The sequence below is a fragment of the Pogona vitticeps genome, chromosome 6, assembly GCF_051106095.1.
Source record: "Pogona vitticeps strain Pit_001003342236 chromosome 6, PviZW2.1, whole genome shotgun sequence".
NCBI classification, from domain to species: domain Eukaryota; kingdom Metazoa; phylum Chordata; class Lepidosauria; order Squamata; family Agamidae; genus Pogona; species Pogona vitticeps.
The window spans coordinates 36147836-36167757 of record NC_135788.1 but is presented as its reverse complement, the minus strand read 5'-3'; the positions used below and the strand labels follow the sequence as shown (position 1 = coordinate 36167757).

Here is a 19922-nt window from a genome sequence, read left to right as displayed (position 1 = left end):
AATAAAAACTAATAATGATGTGAGCACAGAAAAGACATTTGTGGTTATTTCATTATAAACTTAAGGTTATATTTCTCTGACCTACAAGTGCCTCTTTCATGTAAATGTAAGCAAGATGACTGAATGATCAAAATCAATGTCAAAATGGCCAAAACATTCAATTTCAGTGGGGGTTGAATAATTTTGAACACAACTGTATTTGTGGAGGTTGGTTGCAGTAAGAAGTCTTTAAGGGAGGATAGACAAAACAACCCAATAACTACTGCACATGCTCAGTGGTCACAGCATACCGAATGTTGAGAAGGAGAACTTGGGGACAGGAAACGACATGGAGTATTGTGGCAAGGGGGATGGCTGGCTGGAGCGCTAAGAAGAAGCATCCTGGCCTGCAATGTTCTGTTTGCCTCATTTGTTTTAATCCTGAAGCAGGCTGTCTTGCCTATCTGATGGATGTTTCACATTCTGCTGAATGTCCAAAGAGCTCTTTCGTGCTTGTGAGCACACGAGGAGACTGACATCAACAGAAGTTTGACATATTTAACAAATCGGGATTGAAATTGTAATCCATCGGCATGTTCAAATATACAGAGTATACTGTCATGTTTCATTGTTACACTTTGAAAAAATTGTTTACTTAACGTTTCAGAAAACCAATGCATTCACTGTTGAATTATTTTCCAGGGAACCAGTTGCTTCCTGTTGCAGCCCAAGACCTTCAGTGTGTTGTAAAGTCTGGATATCTGGAAAAACGCAGAAAAGGTAAACTGACCTGGATAGCCCCATGTATTTGGGTTTTTTTAAAAAAAAATATTTGCTTGGAATGAGTAATGGTAAAAATTTCCAGCAACAGAAATGGTAAAATCAGAAGGCTTTGACTGAGAGGTGATGCACTTCCTTTTTTTTACAATGCTGGAAAGAACCCGATCACAATTGAGTATACTGGAAAAGCTATCCATAGAGACAGAATTTGGTGACATTTTGAGAACTATACAGAGATAGGCATGATCCAAACTACAAACCAAAAAAAATCAACAAACTGGACTGGCTCATGGTTTAGTTTGTGGTTTGGTTTCTGTATTCCCTTTTGGTGAAACAAAACAAAGCACCAAACTTATTTTCTGTCCTGAAAAAGGGGACTGGCAAACAATTTCAGAATAGTTTATACTTGGTAAACTTTGGGAAATTTCCCACAGTTGACTTCTTGTTACATATTTATTGACCATTCACTTGCTTTGATCACGTTCCAATGCTTCAAAGAAAAGGGAGAAATTCTAGATAGATAATATTTGCCTTCACACCTGCACTGCACTATGTACATTAAGAAGAGTTATTAAATTGCATTTATATATTTTAAACATTTAGTGTTTCAGACAAATCTACAATAGTTCAAAATAAAAATATAAAATAACTGATAGCTTTTTTAATATTACTCGGTATTTTGTCCCTTTTTAATATTCTGTTTCTATCTGTTAATAGAATTCTATCTGTTAATAGAATAGACAATTCTATTCAATATTAAATGACTGTATTGTCTTATAGCTAAAGTTCACTGATGTGAATTGTATTAACTGCAGACCACAGCTTTCTTGGCTTTGAGTGGCAGAAGCGTTGGTGTGCTTTGAGTCGAACAGTCTTCTACTATTATGGAAGTGATAAAGGTATTGTGAAGTTTATGGTATTATCTTCGGGTTCACTAGATGCATTTTAGCAGTTGATTGCAGAACTATGTTGTTTTGATGCACATCAGACTTAAAAGTCCAACATTCCCGACCCCTATATGATGAAAATATATTGTCCTTATTCTCTCTATTCTTTCCCTTGGAATTCCAGATGCATTTCAAACTGTACCAGTTTAAAAACTAGAGGCAATTGGAATGTTTATGTTAGGTGTTCAATGTTGCAACTTTTTTAGAAGGCACAACAGCTGTTTTTTCCAGACTTTTTCTATATATACTTCAGTTTCCCTCCAAACCTTTTGCACATCCCAATTTAATTTTGTAGTCATTAAGAAGAGCCAGGAGCTATCTACCTCTTCTTGCACTTGCTGCCAGCACTTCCAGGGTGTGCCAGCTGGCATTACAGTCAGTGTGCTCAGGACCTTCACTCCCTGCAGGTTTGAGCATGCTCAGTACATTGGTGATTAAGCCAACAGAGTTTTCAGAGTGGACGGTGCAATGGCCCATGGAAAAATGGGTAGATGTGGCCAATACCTAGAGTGGCTGGCTGGCTGGCTTAGGCTGGGGCCTCTTGTGAGGGAAAGGTTTTGGAGAGAAGCTGGGGAAAGTTTCAGTTTTAACTCACCCGATTTCTCCCTCCCTGCTGTGTGTTTCTTAGCTGATAATGGCAAAAATAAGTCGTATGCAATCACAGTGCATAGAACTGTTCAGTGTTTTTACTGCTTATATGATAAAGAACTCAAGGGAAGCATGTTCTATGTACTGTTTCCATACTTTTCTAAAGCATGATTGAACTCGTAAGGGTTGAATTCGTCATTTAAACCTCAGAGCTATTTTTTAAATAATAGAACTACAGTACATATAAAATAAAACGTAAGCCTCATTGGTTTGCTCACAAATGCAGAACTTATCTCAATAAATTCGTAGCAATGCACTTTTACTACCAATTAATTATGAAAACATTAACATGATATCTGTTTTTCTTCGTTCTTAAAAAGTCCCCACTGTGAATCCCAGATGACCACGCAAATACTGTAGCTGAATTTGCTAAGCAATCGTGGTCTAAGGCATGGTAGCCATTTTAAAGCAAATCTGATGACAACAATGTAACAGGAGGAAGAACAAGAATTAACACAGTAGCCCCACTGCTCCTTCCTCCCTGTTCTCCTTGACCTCTTTGTAGAAATCAGTGTTTAACCTTGTGTGGAAAGCCTTTGTAGGTAGAAAGGAATTCATACTTCAGAACTTCACTGTGAACACGAGGAGGGTGATGAGGTGAGAGATGGAGAAGTGGAACTAGTGCGCAAATTCTCACATTCTCTCTATGCATATTGGTTGTAGGTTGGTTTCTTCTTTGTTGTCTCTGTGAACACATACCTATAGCCTATCCTGTGCATGTGTAGAACTTCTCAAAACATCCCAGAGCTAATTTGAAGCATTTTGGCAGAAGCCCATCTATTCGTAGAATACAGTATAACCATCCCTCTTTGCCTCATTGAGTTCTGTCACCCTAATATTGGCCAGAGGAGCAAATGAGCCTTGTGCACTTCGTGCTGACACCCCTTACCTTGTTTTTCATAAAGAGAAGCTGGTTTTCTGCCCAGACATCTTATTCCTTGCCAGAGTAGTCTTTGATTTCCACATGGAACAGAGAATCTTTCTCCCCACTCTCTACAGCAAACTGTACACATCTATTGAACACTCCTTACATACACACGGGATTTTCTAAGAGCTCTATATCTACAGGACAAAGATCTTTCGTTAGTCTAATAGATTCTTCATCATTTATGTCTCTAAGATGCAGGGCATTTTTGTCGCATCTTAACATCTTGCCAAATGAGTAGTAGACACCATATATCCTTGCTATCCGCTTGCCTGTATTACCTCCTTAATACTGCCAGGAGGCACTGTTAGGACAACTGCCACATCAATGATGTGGGAGTCCTTGATATCTGAAAGGGAGCAACATGGAGCCAGTCAGACTTCTTCATGAGGCATTACTACCTAGACATGACATCCTGTCTGGATGCACAGGAAATGAATTGTTGTCTTCCATCCTACAGAGACACTTACCAACCTCATAAGCTCTCTAATTGGCCATAGGTGTACATTCACAGAGATAGGTTGCTTTCTTGTAACTGTATTTCTTCAAGTGGTCATCAGTAAGGTCACACAATCCAGTTGCCTTCCTTCTCAGATGCATCTGTCTTCATCGCAGAACAAAACTGAGCTCAGTGAGGCAAAGAGGGCAGATTGTATTCTAGGAAGGACTGAGTCCCCAGCCAAAGCATTTCAGATCAGCTCTGGAAGGTTCTGAGACATTTTGTGCATGCACAAAATACCAATGGGTGTGAGTTCACAGATGACCACTTGAAGAAATACAGTATAACCATCTCTCTTTGCCTCATTGAGTTCTGTCACCCTAATATTGGCCAGAGGAGCAAATGAGCCTTGTGCACAAGTAAGCGGCCTGTCCTTTAGAACAGTGGTCCCCAACCTTGGGCCTCGAGATGTTCTTGGACTATAATTCCCAGAAGCCTTCACCACCACCTCTGCTGGTCAGGATTTCTGGGAGTTGAAGTTCAAGAACACCTTGGAGGCCCACTGCTTTAGAACATCAGAAGAAGAGTACTTAGAATGAGAAAAATTTGAAAGACAACATTTATAAGTTTCTTTGTAAAATTGAAGGGCCAGAACCATGGCTGAAGATTACACTATTGAGTGAAAAATTTCTGAGGCCCCTTGATAGATAAAAGGTGAAAGATAAAGCACTAAAAGGGTGTTTGGGGTTTTTGTTTAAAAATGAAAGGCTTGCCTATAATTATAATTTAATATTTGTAATGAATTAAGGATAACATTAATTTTAATAAGTTACATCTGGTGGCATGATGGCGCTGTGGGCTAAACCGCAGAAGCCTGTGCTGCAGAAGACCAAGCAGTCGTAAGATCGAATCCACGCGACGGAGTGAGCGCCCGTTGCTTGTCCCAGCTCCCGCCAACCTAGCGGTTCGAAAGCATGCAAATGCGAGTAGATAAATAGGTACCATCTCGGTGGGAAGGTAAACAGTGTTCCGTGTCTAAATCACACTGGCCATGTGACCACGGAAGATTGTCTTCGGACAAACGCTGGCTCTATGGCTTGAAGAGCGGGATGAGCGCCGCCCCCTAGAGTCGGACACGACTGGACAAAAATTGTCAAGGGGAACCTTTACCTTTACCTTACATCCAAGTTTTGGTTTTGAGTTACTTTCTTTTGGCCTGTGAGTGATGAGGAGCTGATAACATTTACCTGTGAACAACCAAACATATTCTCCTTGCCATGAGTACCAGTGGCATAGTATGGTAATTATTCTTCCCTTCTTTCCCCATTCTGAAGAATGAGAGAGCTGCATGTCAGGTCTGCACTGAAGAGAAGGGAAACAGAGAGTGGTGTACATGGTTCAGTCTTCTTTTTCTGTGTTCTAGTTTCAAAAATCATCTGGATTTTTTAGGAAGGACACTGAGAAAGTTGTGTATTCAGACTTTACAGTACTGCACTTCTGAAGCCCATATAGTGCTTATGAGGGTTATATTTTAAATGTGTTTGTTGATCTAGGTATAGACAGCTGCTGGTAATAATTCTGTGAGGGAACATTGCCAGTGGGAACAATTGGGTGGAAGGAGAGGAAAGAAAAGGAAAAACAGGCAGAGGGGTAGGAGATTATCATTACCTCCTTCACTATTTAATGCTATTCAAGCCTGAACATTTTAGACTTTGTTCTTGTAGGTCTGTGGAGGCACTCTATGGGGTCACAATGTTGACAGTGCATGGCTGAGTCACAAGAAGAGTGTTCTTCTGACAGTGAGCTGCTAAGATTTTTCTCCATCTTTTATAAAGCTTCTTTATAAAAGCTGAAACACTTACACTGGTTTGGGAATTTATCACTGCATTATAGGATAACTGTTACCACTAGTAGATAATGGAGTTAAATAAGCATTAAAATCAACAAGTACACATTGGGTCGGAGGTAGGCTTAGTCATGCTTTGATCTGACCAATTTAAATCAACAGGATTTACGTTAGTAATCATTCATTTGTCTCATTGATTCCAGTGGCTCTACTCACCATAGGACTTCATCTGGAGTCATCCAAATGTCAGATGTAGAAATTAATGCTGTGTTACTGGGAAGAGAAATGCTGTGTTGCTGAGAACCTTTACATTACACTCTTTCCTGTTTTGACTGCACTTGAAGCAGAAAATGGTGCTGTAAAAGTTAAACATATTTCAGAGTTCTCCTTCAATTCAAGGAAGTTGAGTCTGCATATAATACATATTACAAGAAACTGTTAAACTGTTTTCCAGATTCTGAGTGATTCTCAGCTCAGCTGCAGTGATATGCAACTTGAAAATGAATTCCTAAAACAGTTTCATTATGTATTTTGTTAAAAAGTCTATATGGTTGTGAAATCCATTTTCAAATATCATTGTAAAAATATTAATAGTGATTTTTATGCCCTTGTTTGCAATAAATTATTGCTGTGGCTGTTGGCTGCTATACATTTCATTTTTAGTGACCAAGTGTGATTGGCAGATGTTTGCTTACTGGAACAAAATCATTTTTTTTGAATGTTTGAATTAAAAAATGATAACACGCAAGGCTAATGTAACACCTGTATGGATGAAGAATTTCTAGAACCTGTGGTCATCCATTGAAAGTGATGGTGGGAAATTTAAGACCGACAACATATTGTATTTCTTCAACTGTAGATACCTATTCTGTGGAATTCGCTTTCATAAAATGGAGTCATAGTTACCATGTTAGGGGATGGAGTGAATTAATGAAGAATGGGACAGTCGGTATCCACCTGTCACAATAGATGCATGCTAATCATCTGTTCAGTAGCATAGACAAGATGCTTCTGTATATGAGTTGCAAAGATCACAAGTAAGAAGGTGCTGTTATTGCACCTATGGCTTATTGGCTGGTTTCTCTTAAGCAATAGGTTGAGCAGAAGGCCGAAGTTGATAAATCTGTAAACTAATCCAGCACCAGTCTTCATATGCTTTTAATTATACCAACCTAAGTGGCAGAAAAATGAGTACTGTATAAACTTCCAAGATCTCCAGATTTCTCCATCAAGCCAGATGTCACAAAACATATTTTGCAAGGAGGGGTAGCAAACTAGCTTGACATGTAGTTTTTGTGGGCCTGGAAGAATAGTAAATTGAACTGTCTGGTGGCAGGATTGTACACTGAAGAAAGATACAGTAATTTTAGATCACCAAACTTTGGGATTTAGTTTCGTGAGGGTGCATCCCAATGTTCTCTCTAATTTTCCAGAGTGCTGTGTGGGAGCCCTGCCACGTGTGTGGGGTTCCAGCTGCGACCAGAAGCAAATGGGCAGCCACAATCCAGTGCTGCACGGCCCTATGGGCCTAGCCACATCTTTTAAACATAAAAGAAATAGAGTGAGAGTTACTGTATAAAAAGTACGTTTTTTTTTTCAATTTGCTCAGGTACTATTCAGTTATTCTTGATCTAGTTCTAAAAGGGCCTTTTTAAAGCAATCTGTGTTTGCCCCTCGGTTGTTAATTTGCTTGCACAGAAATGATATAATGCGAATGATAAACCATGTGAGCCACCTTGGGTTTTAAGATATTCAGAGGAGGCACTTCTCTGGATCCCTCTATTCTCACAGCTCATTTGCAAGCATGCTGGGAAAGGCTTTTGCAGTGGCTGCTCCCAGGCTGTGGAACTCCCTGTCGAGGGAGACTACGTTTCAGTTTTGTAATTTTGTTTGAAAGAACCAAAGACTTTTCTCTTCAGGCATACCTTTGGTAACTGATTGGGCTGAAAAGAGCAGTGTTTGTGGGGGGGACCCCACTTTTACATTTACTTTCTCTATTAGTGTGTGTGCGTGTGCGTGTGCACGCTTTCAAGTTGGAACTGACTTACAGTGACCCTAATAGTGTTTTCAAGGCAAGTGAGAGATTTAAGGAGTGGCTTCATATGAGTTTCCATCGCTGAGCATGGCTCTGAACCCAGGCCTCCTTAGTCCTAGTCCATCACTCTGTCTGTTGCATCACATTGGTTATCCTTTACTTCTTTTTTATTATGTGCTTGTAAATTATTTTAAAATATTTTAGTAGGATAATGTCTTATTGAACATCAATATTATAACTTACTATATTTTTACCCATATCTGTTTTTAAGGATTTTGTAAGCTGCATCCGATACTTGTACTGGGAGAAAAGTAGGACATAGTTTCCATTTAATTCCACCATTTCATTCATCTTTTCCCAGCAACTGCTGCACTTTGTTTTTTGGAGATGGACAGGGGGCAGACGTAGCAGAAAGAGCAAGCAGATTTTCCTAGAGCTTACTGAAGCAGAGAGAGAGACACTGATTTATGGTACACTTGTCTTGCAAGTTCCGGGTTCCAGTTCTTGATTCTCCCCCAAGTATGGGCATCAGTGCATGCACATCTTGCTTAGTAAGGCCATCTGCAAGCATTCCCTCTGGAAGTCCCTAGGCAGCCTTCATAGGAATTTGCTTTGTTTGTCCCTTCTTTTTAAAAGGAGAGTTTTATCTCCAAAACATCATCTAAACCGTTCAGCTAATAACGTCTAACCCGTTCTCTCGAATATTCATGAAATGGAAAGAATGAAATCTGAATAAATGATAACCCACTGGGCCATTCACGTTCAGCCTTGCAAATGAAGTTCTATCTTTGCTTTTTATCTGCAACAGACAAACAACAGAAAGGTGAATTTGCTATAGATGGCTACACCGTCAGAATGAATAATACCCTTCGGAAGGATGGAAAGAAAGATTGCTGTTTTGAAATCGCTGCTCCTGATAAACGCATTTATCAGGTTGGACTTTTTATGTCGTCTTGAAATTAAATTGATAAAACTGTTACTGTTCCAGTTATGGAGACATTAACATTTCAATAAAACAACCCCTGATATGCCGGAGAAGGGGGTGAGGAAAACCCCTTTATTTGCTTAACATGTACATTCATATAATAGATTTTTTTTTGTGGGGAGGGGGGAGCAGATTAAGTTCTAATTCTATCTTTTTGGATAAGAACAACCAATATGTCATTTTTATCTTTTTGTCCATTTCACTGCTTATATTTAAATATCTGTTATCTAATGGGTCTGCCTGATTTCTTAGATGAATAATATTGTAAAATAATTGGATTTATATGTAGGTTTTTTTTAAACCCAAAATGTTAAATATGTATTGTATTGCTTAGAGGTCTGTGAGGGATCTCAAAGTTTAAAAAGCACATATCAGCTATGCAATTCAAGATCTATCAGCTAGGCATCAAAGCGGAATGTAACTTTAATAAGTTTTAAATATCTGAGATTGCAGTTGAAAGCCAGTTAATTAAGTTGTCAGGTACCGTGTTGGAATCTGACAAGAACATTTTTAAGAAAACCGTACCAGCAGTCTAAAGAAATTCATGGGTGTCTTCTAATTGTCAAGGGCGAATTTTGTTCATCAGTCCTGTTCTTGACATTGATGAAGAGAAGCAGCTTTTTTTCCTGCACAGCTGCCAGCTGCTGATCAGAGTTCCAAATCCATCATCCTCTGCTTCAATTACGTAAATTTGTCAAAATTAACTGTACATTATAAGAAGCATCCTTGCAAGAAAAGTACCAGAAGACATGTGAAGAATTGCTAATGGCACTGTGAAGAAGTGACAGGAATGCTACTTTCTTTTTATTATGGTTATGGTGCTGGCATTATTTTTATGTTCATGATTATGCTCAATAAAACCAAGTTTCTGAACAGTTTACAGCTGCCACTCCCAAGGAAGCTGAGGAATGGGTACAGAGCCTCAGATTTGTACTACAAGGTATGCATATTGATGAAAACAATCTTTGTTTATACAGTGCATGCTACAAATAAAATGCTTATTGCTTTTTAATCATGGGAGCTGTCATTTTAGTCTGTGGCAGTAAATAAAAATATTATTGGACCTTAAAGGCTTAAAAGCTTTCATGGACTGTAGTCTTCTAAAGATATAGCACAGGCAGTCCCTACGAATGATGGTGATGATGATGGTGATGATGATACCCACAAGACTCTTTGTTTTTAAGTCTTAACAGTTTTTCATGTATTGATTTTAGGGCTTCACTGTGCAGCTTTTACAATATGTTGTGGTATTTTTAAATTAAGATTAAGCAATCCTTTTTATGCTTAGGAGCAAGTCCCATTGCACTCATATGGACATACTTCCAAGTAAACATATATTGGAATAAGCTGAGCTTGCTTGGGTTGTATGACCTCAATACCTCTTGTACAACTCTTCTTATATTCCTCTTAACAGACATTGAATGTGCAGCTATTCCTGAAGAGGAGGAAGACTACGATGACATTGGGGAAGCTGTCATGCCTCCTCAGTATACAAGAGCAGAACCAATAGATGATGAAATTTATGAAGAACTTCCAGGTATTTTTTAGATGTTGGAAGTATAGATTAGCATTCCAAAGAGACAGGAAGAGCTGGCAAAGCAGGAGTCAATATGTTTTAGCACCTAGGTTGAGAATATGGGAAACCTGAACTCAGAAGATAACTCAACTGTGTGGCCTTGTACATGTCTTGGTATAGTCTTCCATGACTGATATCAGACATGGATATTTAGCACCATCTCCGTTCCATAGCTTTTAATAAAAAATTGAAATGCTTTTTAGTGACACCAACTTGCTCACCTATCTATTTTTCTTTATTCAAAATGTTGCTTACATTAACCATATATTCTGCATGCTCTGAGGTATTCCCTAACATATGACCTTATATTTCTTTAAAATCACATGAACCATGTATGAAAGGACTCTGGGGTTTTTTTAATTTCATATTATCCCACAAGACTCTGATTACATTATGGTTTCTTGACTCTTCATCTTGACAGCTAGATGCAACTTCATTCTTTCTTTCTTTCTTTCTTTCTTTCTTTCTTTCTTTCTTTCTTTCTTTCTTTCTTTCTTTCTTTCTTTCTAGTACATAGAATTGTAGCATTTCTACTATAAAAAGAATTGTGTTATAAAGTACAGTCCTAGAAGCAAAGCATCAGTCAGACACCAAGTTGGACAGTGTAAATTATTTGGATATATATTAGGGATTTTCATTCTTCAGAAATATTGTTTATATTATATTCTGCATATAGGGAGAGAGATGAAATTGTTTTTCACAAATTGCTGTTGGGTGCCCTTAATACTCCCTAAGATTGGTTTAAACTATAATATATTTACTAGTTTTTAATATTCAGCAAGACACTTTGTTGCTCTTCCTTCAGAGTTGTACTCTTGTCTGCTGGCATGCCCTGTTATGCCTTAACACAGGGACAAGGAAAGTGCGGACTGTGGGCAAGATGTGGTTCCCCCAGGATTCCCCACGTATTTGTTGCCAATATTTCCACCTCTCAAGCCAGTGTAATTCTTGCTGTTATTTTTGAGGGGATTGTTCCCTGCCTCCTAGTTTGATTCTTGAATCCATAATATTGTTAAGTTAACTTGCATTTTCTTCATCCTGACACTTCTCCCTTAATTGACAATGACCATTATAATCATATTTAATCTTCACAAACTGCTGTTACTTATGCGGACACCAGTGGCACTGGCCCATTCACCCAAGGCCAGTGCAGTTATTATGAAAAAGTCTGAACTATTTCTCGAGAGGCAAAAAGGCCAACTCTGTGCCCTACTTTGGGCACATGAGAAGGGAGGGTTGGAAAAGACAATAATGCTGGGGAAGGTGGAAGGCAGCAAGAAAAAGAGGAAGACGAATATGAGATGGACCTAAGGGAAGCCATGGGCTTGAATTTAAAAGAGCTGAGGAGAGCAGTTGAAGACAGGACCTACTGGTCGCCATTCATAAGGTTGCCATGAGTTGGATGATTTGATGGCACATAACAGCAACATTAGGAATGCATAGAAACTTATTACCAAACCATGGTTTCTGGTCTAGAGCCAACACATAAAACTCAAGTGTTTGCCTTAAAAACTGTGACATTACTATGAAATGTAGAGTGGACATTCCAGGACCAATTTCCACATTTCATGTTTAAATACTAGCTTAACCCTTGGTTCTGTTTTTAAGTACAGAAGGGAAAGAAACAATGCAGAATGGATCGCTGCAAATAAAAAGCAAGATGTTTTGAAAATTTTACTAGTTTTTGTCTCTTTAGTGCTTTGAAAATTTTTGGAACTAGTTTTGGCTTAGATCCAAAGGGTCCTGTGCCGAATTCCATTCATGCAATTAATTTTTGAATATGAATACTGGAAGAGTATTTGTGAGTGTAGTTCTGCCTTTCAAAGGAAAAATAAATTGTACCAGGCACACTCAAGCCCTTGGGTGTGCTTAGATGTATTTCTTCCTCCTAATGCAGTTAATATGGTATTTAAATATTGAGTAAGAAGCATTACAATTTAACTGTAAAATATAGCAGATCATAAAAGCTGATTTCTCTACTCACAGTGATCTTTCGAAGACCCACCCATTTTCCCAACATGTATATTTTATCACTTTTTCAAATCATGCAATAATTGCAACATTTGTCAAAGATTGTCCCCAGTCACTTTTTTCCCTAGGTTTTGCTAACTAATACATAGTTCAGCTGCCTTAAACTATTCTATGCCCAGAGGCATTCCCTCTCAGTTTTCCTCTTAAGAAATGATCCCAGGGAGCATTACTTCACTGTTCATACTGACCTTTGCGAGATTTCAACCCTAAACCCCAAATGCCAGCAATAATTGGACTTCTGTATCAGTCACAAATGTAATAAAACCTGTGACATTTGCAGCTTCAGTCCATAAGCATGTTTGTCTCCAAAATACCTTTCTGCCAGCAGATGCAGTAGCTTTCCCCCCAAACAGTAGCTTTCACCTAACTTGTGATGCAGTACACCACACTGACTGTGTTTTTTGTGGTATTCACAAAACCTTTGTCCCTTGGTCTACAATAAGATATGCACCAAGTCCTCAATACAGTTCACTGCTTCTGCCCTAAGACATGATGGAGAGGCATTAAATTTTGGCCTTTTGGAAGGTACACTGAACAGCTTTTTATCCTCTATACTGCTAGGTTTTAAATTCCCCCAATCTAAATGCCTAGATGCTTTAATATGATTTCTACACTGTGGATGTGGACGTTTTACCGTGATCATATTTGAATGTCATTTGGAATCTTATCCAGATGTTCTTCTGAACAACTACAAGTACACACACATACAGGGCAGAGGCAGTATGTTCAGCCCTTCCTCCTTAGGCAGAGAGTGGCAGCCTGCATTAGAGAGCTTTTCTACGTACTTGGAGGTTCTCCACAAAGTTATGAAACCTGGAGAATGGGCATTCAGAATCAAGTCACAAAGTCCATGGACACAGGAAATTCTTTGCTTCAAGTTGGCTCTTTTCATTTGAGGAGAAGTTAAGATACATGGAATGGGGCCAGAACACTCCTCTGTTTTGTATACCGTATTTTTCACTCCATAAGGTGCATCTTACCATAAGACGCATCTCATTTTTAATTGATATTGTCACCCATGTTGTGCTCCTTAATTGATACTGCCATCCATATGTGCCCCTTAATGTCATCAGCCAGTAACCCAGCCAGAAATTCCTCTGTATTATGGTATGTGTGTACCTGAACAAGTCTTCTCCCTTCCTCCGTGGCGCACTTCTCTCTCTCTCTCCTTCCCCCCAGTGTCTGGCTGGTCATGTGATCCAGCTGTCCACTAAGTGACGTTAGTCCTACAGGGCTGCTATGGATGCCATGTAGTACCAGCACTACTAATGAGTACAGAGCCCAGCTGGGTATGACAGCGGCATGGGCTCGGGGGGGGGTCTGTTAACCCACCACCATTTTGCCTAGTCCCAGCAGCTTGAGGCAGCATCCAGATCAGCGTTGTAAAAAAGATGTAATTATCAGACTGACCACTAGAGGGAATTTTTACAATATTCGCTCCATAAGATGCACAGACTTTTCCTCCTACTTTTTGGGGGCAAAAAAGTGCATCTTATGGAATGAAAAATACGGTATTTATTTCTAGTCCTTTAGAACACATTTGTGAATCAAGCCCTTTCCTCCAGCTGACAAGGCCCTAGAGTTTGGAAAAGGTGTGGGAGGTCAGACTATAGCCCCCAGAATTGCTCAGCCAGCATGCCCACTGCCAGAGGGGCCTGGGTGTTGTAACCTGAGAAAGTAGCCATGCTATCTGGGGTATTCTGGGACTTCTCTAAGCTCTGGAAGACTATCTCTATACAGTCAAAGCATGGATAGTAGATGGCATTGCCTGCATTATTGGGAAATGACTTTTTGCCACTTTGCATTCCTGGGCCCTTCCTATAAGTTCTTGGGGTCTCCAGTTATGTAACAATATTCCACATAATATTAGAGCCATTCTTAGTACAAGAGGGTATGGTGGGCTAGAATATTGTTTTTTCTGGTGAATTCAGATTAATTCTTTTCTCAATAGATCTAGAGAGATTCATTCAAATCATATATTTTAACTTTTAAGAAAGGAGCAATCATACTTTATATTCCCTCAGATTAGTTTTGTAATAAAATAAGATCTCATTACTAGGACTGATCAGTCATTCTTTTTTCTGCTTCAAATGGACTAACATGGGAGTGTTTTTGACACCATTGATTTGTAAAACCAATATGATGTGAACAGTATGTGACAGATATTTGCTGCTATTGCAAGACAGAATCCCATGTTGGAGAATTTTTTTATTCATGACTATAAGTATCCCATTATGCATCTAAAGCAGCATGTTTCAAAGTCTTCAAGCAAAGTTGTCTTCTTCCATGGAAATCTAGGATGAAATGTAATGTTCAGTTTAAGAGTGGTTCATGAAAACCTGGCACTCCAGAATATATTTTTTTATTTATTTATTTGATTTTTACCCCGCCCCTCTAGACCATGTCTACAAAATAAAACAGAACAGTATAAAAATATATAAAATCATAAAATTAGAATTACAATTTCAATTTAAAACAATTAATTTAAAGAGAGGATTACCAAGATGGAATAGCAAAGACAAGATAATAAGACATTTTCTAAACTAACAAAAAATTAACAGAGTCTTCTGGGGTGTGTGTGATTTAATAAAGTACTTTAAAAATGGACCTATGCAGTATTAAGTTGCTCTTTTGAGCATGTGAGTAAAGTCGATTTTTGTGTGTGTGTGTGTGTGTGTAGAGCATATTCAGACATTCCAATAAATTAGAGCTCTTCAAAAATCTGGTTTATTATGAATGAGTCAGCATACTGATGCCCACTGCTCAAAAACTCCCACATAACCCCTCCTGCAAAGCAGAGTGAATAACTGAATCATGGACTTTTTTCATGATTTGTTTAGTGTGGTGCATAAAGCAGGAGCTGTGACTTGTTTCTGTTCTTCAGCAAACCAGATTTGTGAGCCACTGCTTGTTCATGGTTCACACAAATCACAGGTGGAAAATAAATTGTGTCTTGCCACCAAGGATATTTTTTTGGTCCCTCTCAAAGGGGAAGGGTGTCAGATAGAAAAGCTGAATTGCTACTCCTGGAACACTCCATAAATGGTAATTTAAAACATTTTAAGCAAGTTACAAATGCCTGTTATGGCATTATTTTTATATATTTATATATAGGAATGTATTCTATGTAATATCACCTTATGGCAGCCCTCAGATCTGTGGTCTTACCATTGCCACTTCTCAGTGTGTTTCCATGGCTGAACAGAGATTTGAACTGAGGTCTCCTGTGTACGTGCCTGTCACTCTGTTCACAACTCCACACTGGCTTTTTGCATAAGTGGCTAGCAAAGCTGATTAGTGTCTATGATATCTAAGAATGCAGACAGCGTCATCTCCATGTAGTTTTATAACTATTTCTTTAAAGTACAGTTTAATGCTGGACAATATTTGATAATCCATGATTACACTTTATCTAATTCATTATCTCTCTTAGACGAAGCACTTGTCTGCTTTATTGCTGAAAATCTTATATAGGTCCTTACAAAGAAATGTAATAAGGCAAGGCTGCCCATTTTCCTCATAATTTCAAACATGTGATTTTCCTTTGAAGGATGTTAACATAATTTCCCTGCAATGGGTACCCACCTTAAATATACCCCTGTCTATGTACATGCCAAGAACATATTCTAGATCCAGATGGATTATTGCAGTCTGGAGATCTCTGGTTCAGTATTCCAACCCTACCTTCTTTCAAGATATCTTTCTATCTTGTTTATACTTTCTCCTGATTTTCCATGTTTCCCTAGCAGATATTTAACATGCTGTAGCCACTGAGCATATCCAGTTCTAATCGTGCTGTTTTGGGATCTGTGGTTCCCAGTGCTTTATTAATATTTTTATGAAGCTTTTGTTTTGCTTTGCTTTTTGCTAAAGCGTGCACTTTAGGACTACTGAGGAAGATATAGTCTGCTATTACTTCCTCTTGTGCGTAGATGGTGCCATTTTGACTACACAAGAATGGGTACTCAAAAATCTATTTGTTACTAATATGTAAGCCACTCCATCTTTTTGTCACTGCTTTCCTGTGACATAGAAAGTGGTGCATAATTCCAAAGCAGAGAAGCACATGTTCATATGCGATGCTGTCTATGCAAGCAAGAGCATTGGAAGATGATAGCATTTGCTTATGTCGAGCGCCTCCAAGTGAACAGGGACGCCTCTTCAAAATTGTCATTTTCAGTATAAGGAAACTGTTGATGGAGAAGGTGGACCTAAGGGACTCTTCTTTTCACGTGCTGAAACCAACTGGCTAAGTAACATCTGAACAGAGCTTCAGTCATCCCTTTGTCTGTGGCCAGAACAATTTTTTGGGCTCATTTTTATATCTGTCCCTCCTTTGTGACACTTTGCATATTTTCCCTATGATTGCTGTTCTCACTGACTATATCTCTTGTAGCTCCCATCTTTAGTCCTGTCGTGTTTTGTTTGGTGAAGGCACGGACTCCACACAAGTGATAGAGCTTTAACACCAGTTGTCTTTTGAAAAACAGTTGAATAATATTTTTCCAATGGAAGTTTTCACCAGTCATTGGTTCTCCGTTATCACTAAGCCCAACTGAGATTTGAAGCATGTTTTTGTGTTTGTATTTCCTAGTCCCATGTTGAAGGCCCTAGTTCTAGTTACAGTCCCAAGGCCACAAAAGTAGTCATTTGCTATTATAGGCGCACTTTATGAAACATAATGCTACTTTCAATTTCTTGGATTTTTCCAAAATTGTTATTTTTAGTTACTCTGGGGGGAAAGGAACATGTTGTAGCAAGCTGCTGGCCTGTGGTACCACACATACTCAACTCCCATCCATCTCCCTTTTTGCCATGGCATTCGCAACATAGCATAAGGCAGCAATGTCAGCCAACACCGTTTAATGAGGCTATACTTCCACAAATATAAAAATAACTTAATTCTAGCTGCTCTACAAAAGGGGGAAATTATCATCTGTTAGGCTAAAATTATAATGTAATGACATATTTTCATTATTTGGGAAAATACCTGGTTACAAATGCCTTGTTATTTATACATACTTTCTTGTGAAAAGCTCCTCTTCTTCCTGCTGTTTTTCCACAGAAAATCCCCCCAGGTTTGCCTCTTTGTATCTTGAAAAGAAAGTTATGTGTGTTCAGTTGTATTTTGTTAAGCATTTTGTACAGTGCTAATAGTGTATTCTTTCTGTAACTTACTGTTGATGAATAATGTATAATTATTCTATACATAGGAGAAGTTGGGGCTACCTTTTTCTGATCTTTAAGAGAACAACCTCTTTTTCCTTCTCTTCTATTGCCCTGTGGTAACAAAGAAAGTGTTCTTGCTTGTGTTTTACTGTTCTTTAAGCAATTTGGATGGTTTAAAAAGAAAGTTGTCATCAGGGCTTTGTTCCATATGTACTAAACATGAAATATGGGAAGTAGATAAAACAGCGGAAAGAAGATCCCAAACAAGAATGGAGCTCAAAACAAGTGTGCCAGTTGTTCAATTAGGGCCGTGGTGTACCCAGTGATCTATATAGGTGTTTTTGTTCAACCCCTTAAAATTTCTTCACTCCTTAAAATGAGCAGAACCCCTCCTGCTGTTGAACTCCATAATGGTTTTTTCTTGGAGGGAATTCCTAAGTGTTTTTCTTGCAAGTAGCAAATAAACACCAGGGAGTTCTATTTATTAACAGTTTTTCAAGCACCAAAGATAACTAAAGGAGGGCATAGTTGCTACCTAATAGCATAGTAGTGGAGGGTTTGCTCACCACGACTTGTATGTCCTGAAGGGGCAGTTGCCAGAACATATTGGAAAGATACAATTCAATCTTCACAAATAGAACTGAAGCGAGACACTGTCAAACCAAGAATTGGAACAGTTGCTGGTGTTCCATTGGTATGTGTCTTACACAACATTTGCTGATATAACACACACATTATATCCTCTTGTATGTGAGGCTACACTTTTCCATTTAGTATGCATTTTTTGTTGGGAGGGGTTGTACATTAAGTCAACAAATGTTGGAAATCAGTTTATGCAGTGATGTCTTTTAATAATTTTGACACTGAATGAAAGTATAAGAAAATAGTCATTCTGGTTAAATCTTTTGCTGCTATGCTATCAGTGCAGAGAATGCATGAACACCAGTTACTTGAAATGGCTAAAGCAGTGAAGAGAGAGGCATCTGGGAACCAGACCTTTCTCATGAAATCTACTGCTTCCTTTTTTGGTGGGTGGGAAGCTTTGTTGGAACAATTGCCCTTGTTTTTTTCTCCTTATGACTTCAGAAATGAATGGATTTAGACAAAGAACACAAAACAAATGTCACTGTTATAATCCTACAAATGATCCACAAAGTAGTAAATACAGTGGCTTTTTATGATGTTATCTATGTTGCCAAGTCACTTTTGTCATACTGAGAAATTTTTCATTTTGGGCAAATGATTTGCAAGTCAGTATTTATTCCATTGTTTTACTGCTAAATATGCTTGGGTAATGTCACACAATGTAAAGTTTTTTTCTGCTTCAATCAATTAATACTGGGCTTAAGGCACAGAATATTGCATTACAAAGTTGCATGCAATTGCACTAGGCCATTTATGTATGAAAACATTATACTTTGTTCGGTATCTGTAATAAATTGTTTTCCATGAGGTTTGCACAGTATAATACAAATCTGTTAAACTACTTAATGAGTACATGTTTCTAGGTCAATGCTAATCTGACTGTTGGCCATAATATAGAGATATGGATAGTGGCTGGAATTCTCTTCAGCTTCACATAACATAAGTTATGCTTTTGTGAATGTGCTGTGTAATCAGTTCTGTGGTTCCTATTGCAACAGCTTGTACAATGCACCTGCAGAAGTGCTTTGTGAAGCATAGCTTCTCAATAGGATTTCAGCCACTGTGTGGAAAAATAACTCAATCTGCAGTCAAGCAGTAGAAATCTTTGCCTTGTTTCAATGGCAGTCAGTAGTAAAGGTATTAACCCTAATATTAGAACCACATTTTGGGCATCTATTTTCTTGTTAACTGATCGAATCTATTGGATATGGTGTATTTTGAGCCTTTAAAATGCCTTTCAGGTGAAGAGGTATAAACATGCAGTTTCTGGGATGCCTGTAGGTTTGATCAAAATTTAGGCGCAGTCTCCTGTCAGACTCTCAGACACTTCTTTACAATTAGAAAAACAGACTAAACAGTTGATATTAAACCTATGAAAAGCACTGATCATAAATCTTGGAAGGCATGTGTTTGTGAGAAAAAGAGTTAAAATTAATAAAGGTAATTTTGTTCTTCTTTTACTTGCAGTTTCCACCTCATTGATCTCTATTTTAAAAAGTGAGCCATTTGGATGATTGCCAAGGCAGCAATTAAATGCAGGCATGAGGGTCCCAGTGCACATCAGCTCTTCTACCTGCAGATCCTTCTCATTTTTTTTTAATATGCAGGAAGAAGCTGCAGAGGCATATTTTAAATTATTCCTTTCAGTGAAACAAATTCAAGAACTGTTTAGCCACATCTAGACTAATAGATGTGTAGTTTGCCCCCCTCCCACTTAATGCCAAACATCAAGGTGTCAAATATTTGATAAATTGGGGCAAATATGCCAGTATGGCTTGTGTTTTATTATTAGACAGACAGGAGAGATGGAACGCACCTGCCTTCATAATCCTAGAATACAGGTAACAGCACTTGCCTGCCAGTATGAAGAATCAATGGTCCCTCTAACCAAACAAGCACAAAGGCCTGGAGTCTCAT

At 38.5% G+C, this 19922-nt stretch overlaps 1 protein-coding gene across 4 annotated transcripts in view; it reads left to right on the top strand.

The window, feature by feature from the left end:
- SKAP2 (src kinase associated phosphoprotein 2) overlaps positions 1-19922 on the top strand; it is a 137861-nt gene that overhangs the window by 80824 nt on the left and 37115 nt on the right. For 3 of the 4 annotated variants that reach the window (XR_012088315.2, XR_012088317.2, XM_020780691.3), the window contains exons 5-9: positions 682-759; positions 1575-1658; positions 8408-8532; positions 9461-9524; positions 9999-10121. Coding sequence is in view for 2 of the 4 variants with exons in the window: in XM_020780691.3 (XP_020636350.3) it covers positions 682-759; positions 1575-1658; positions 8408-8532; positions 9461-9524; positions 9999-10121 (474 nt within the window). In the remaining 2 variants the exon portion in view is untranslated. Of the gene's footprint in view, positions 1-681; positions 760-1574; positions 1659-7963; positions 8119-8407; positions 8533-9460; positions 9525-9998; positions 10122-19922 lie in introns of those variants that run through there. The other variant, XM_073003311.2, reaches the window with a different exon arrangement.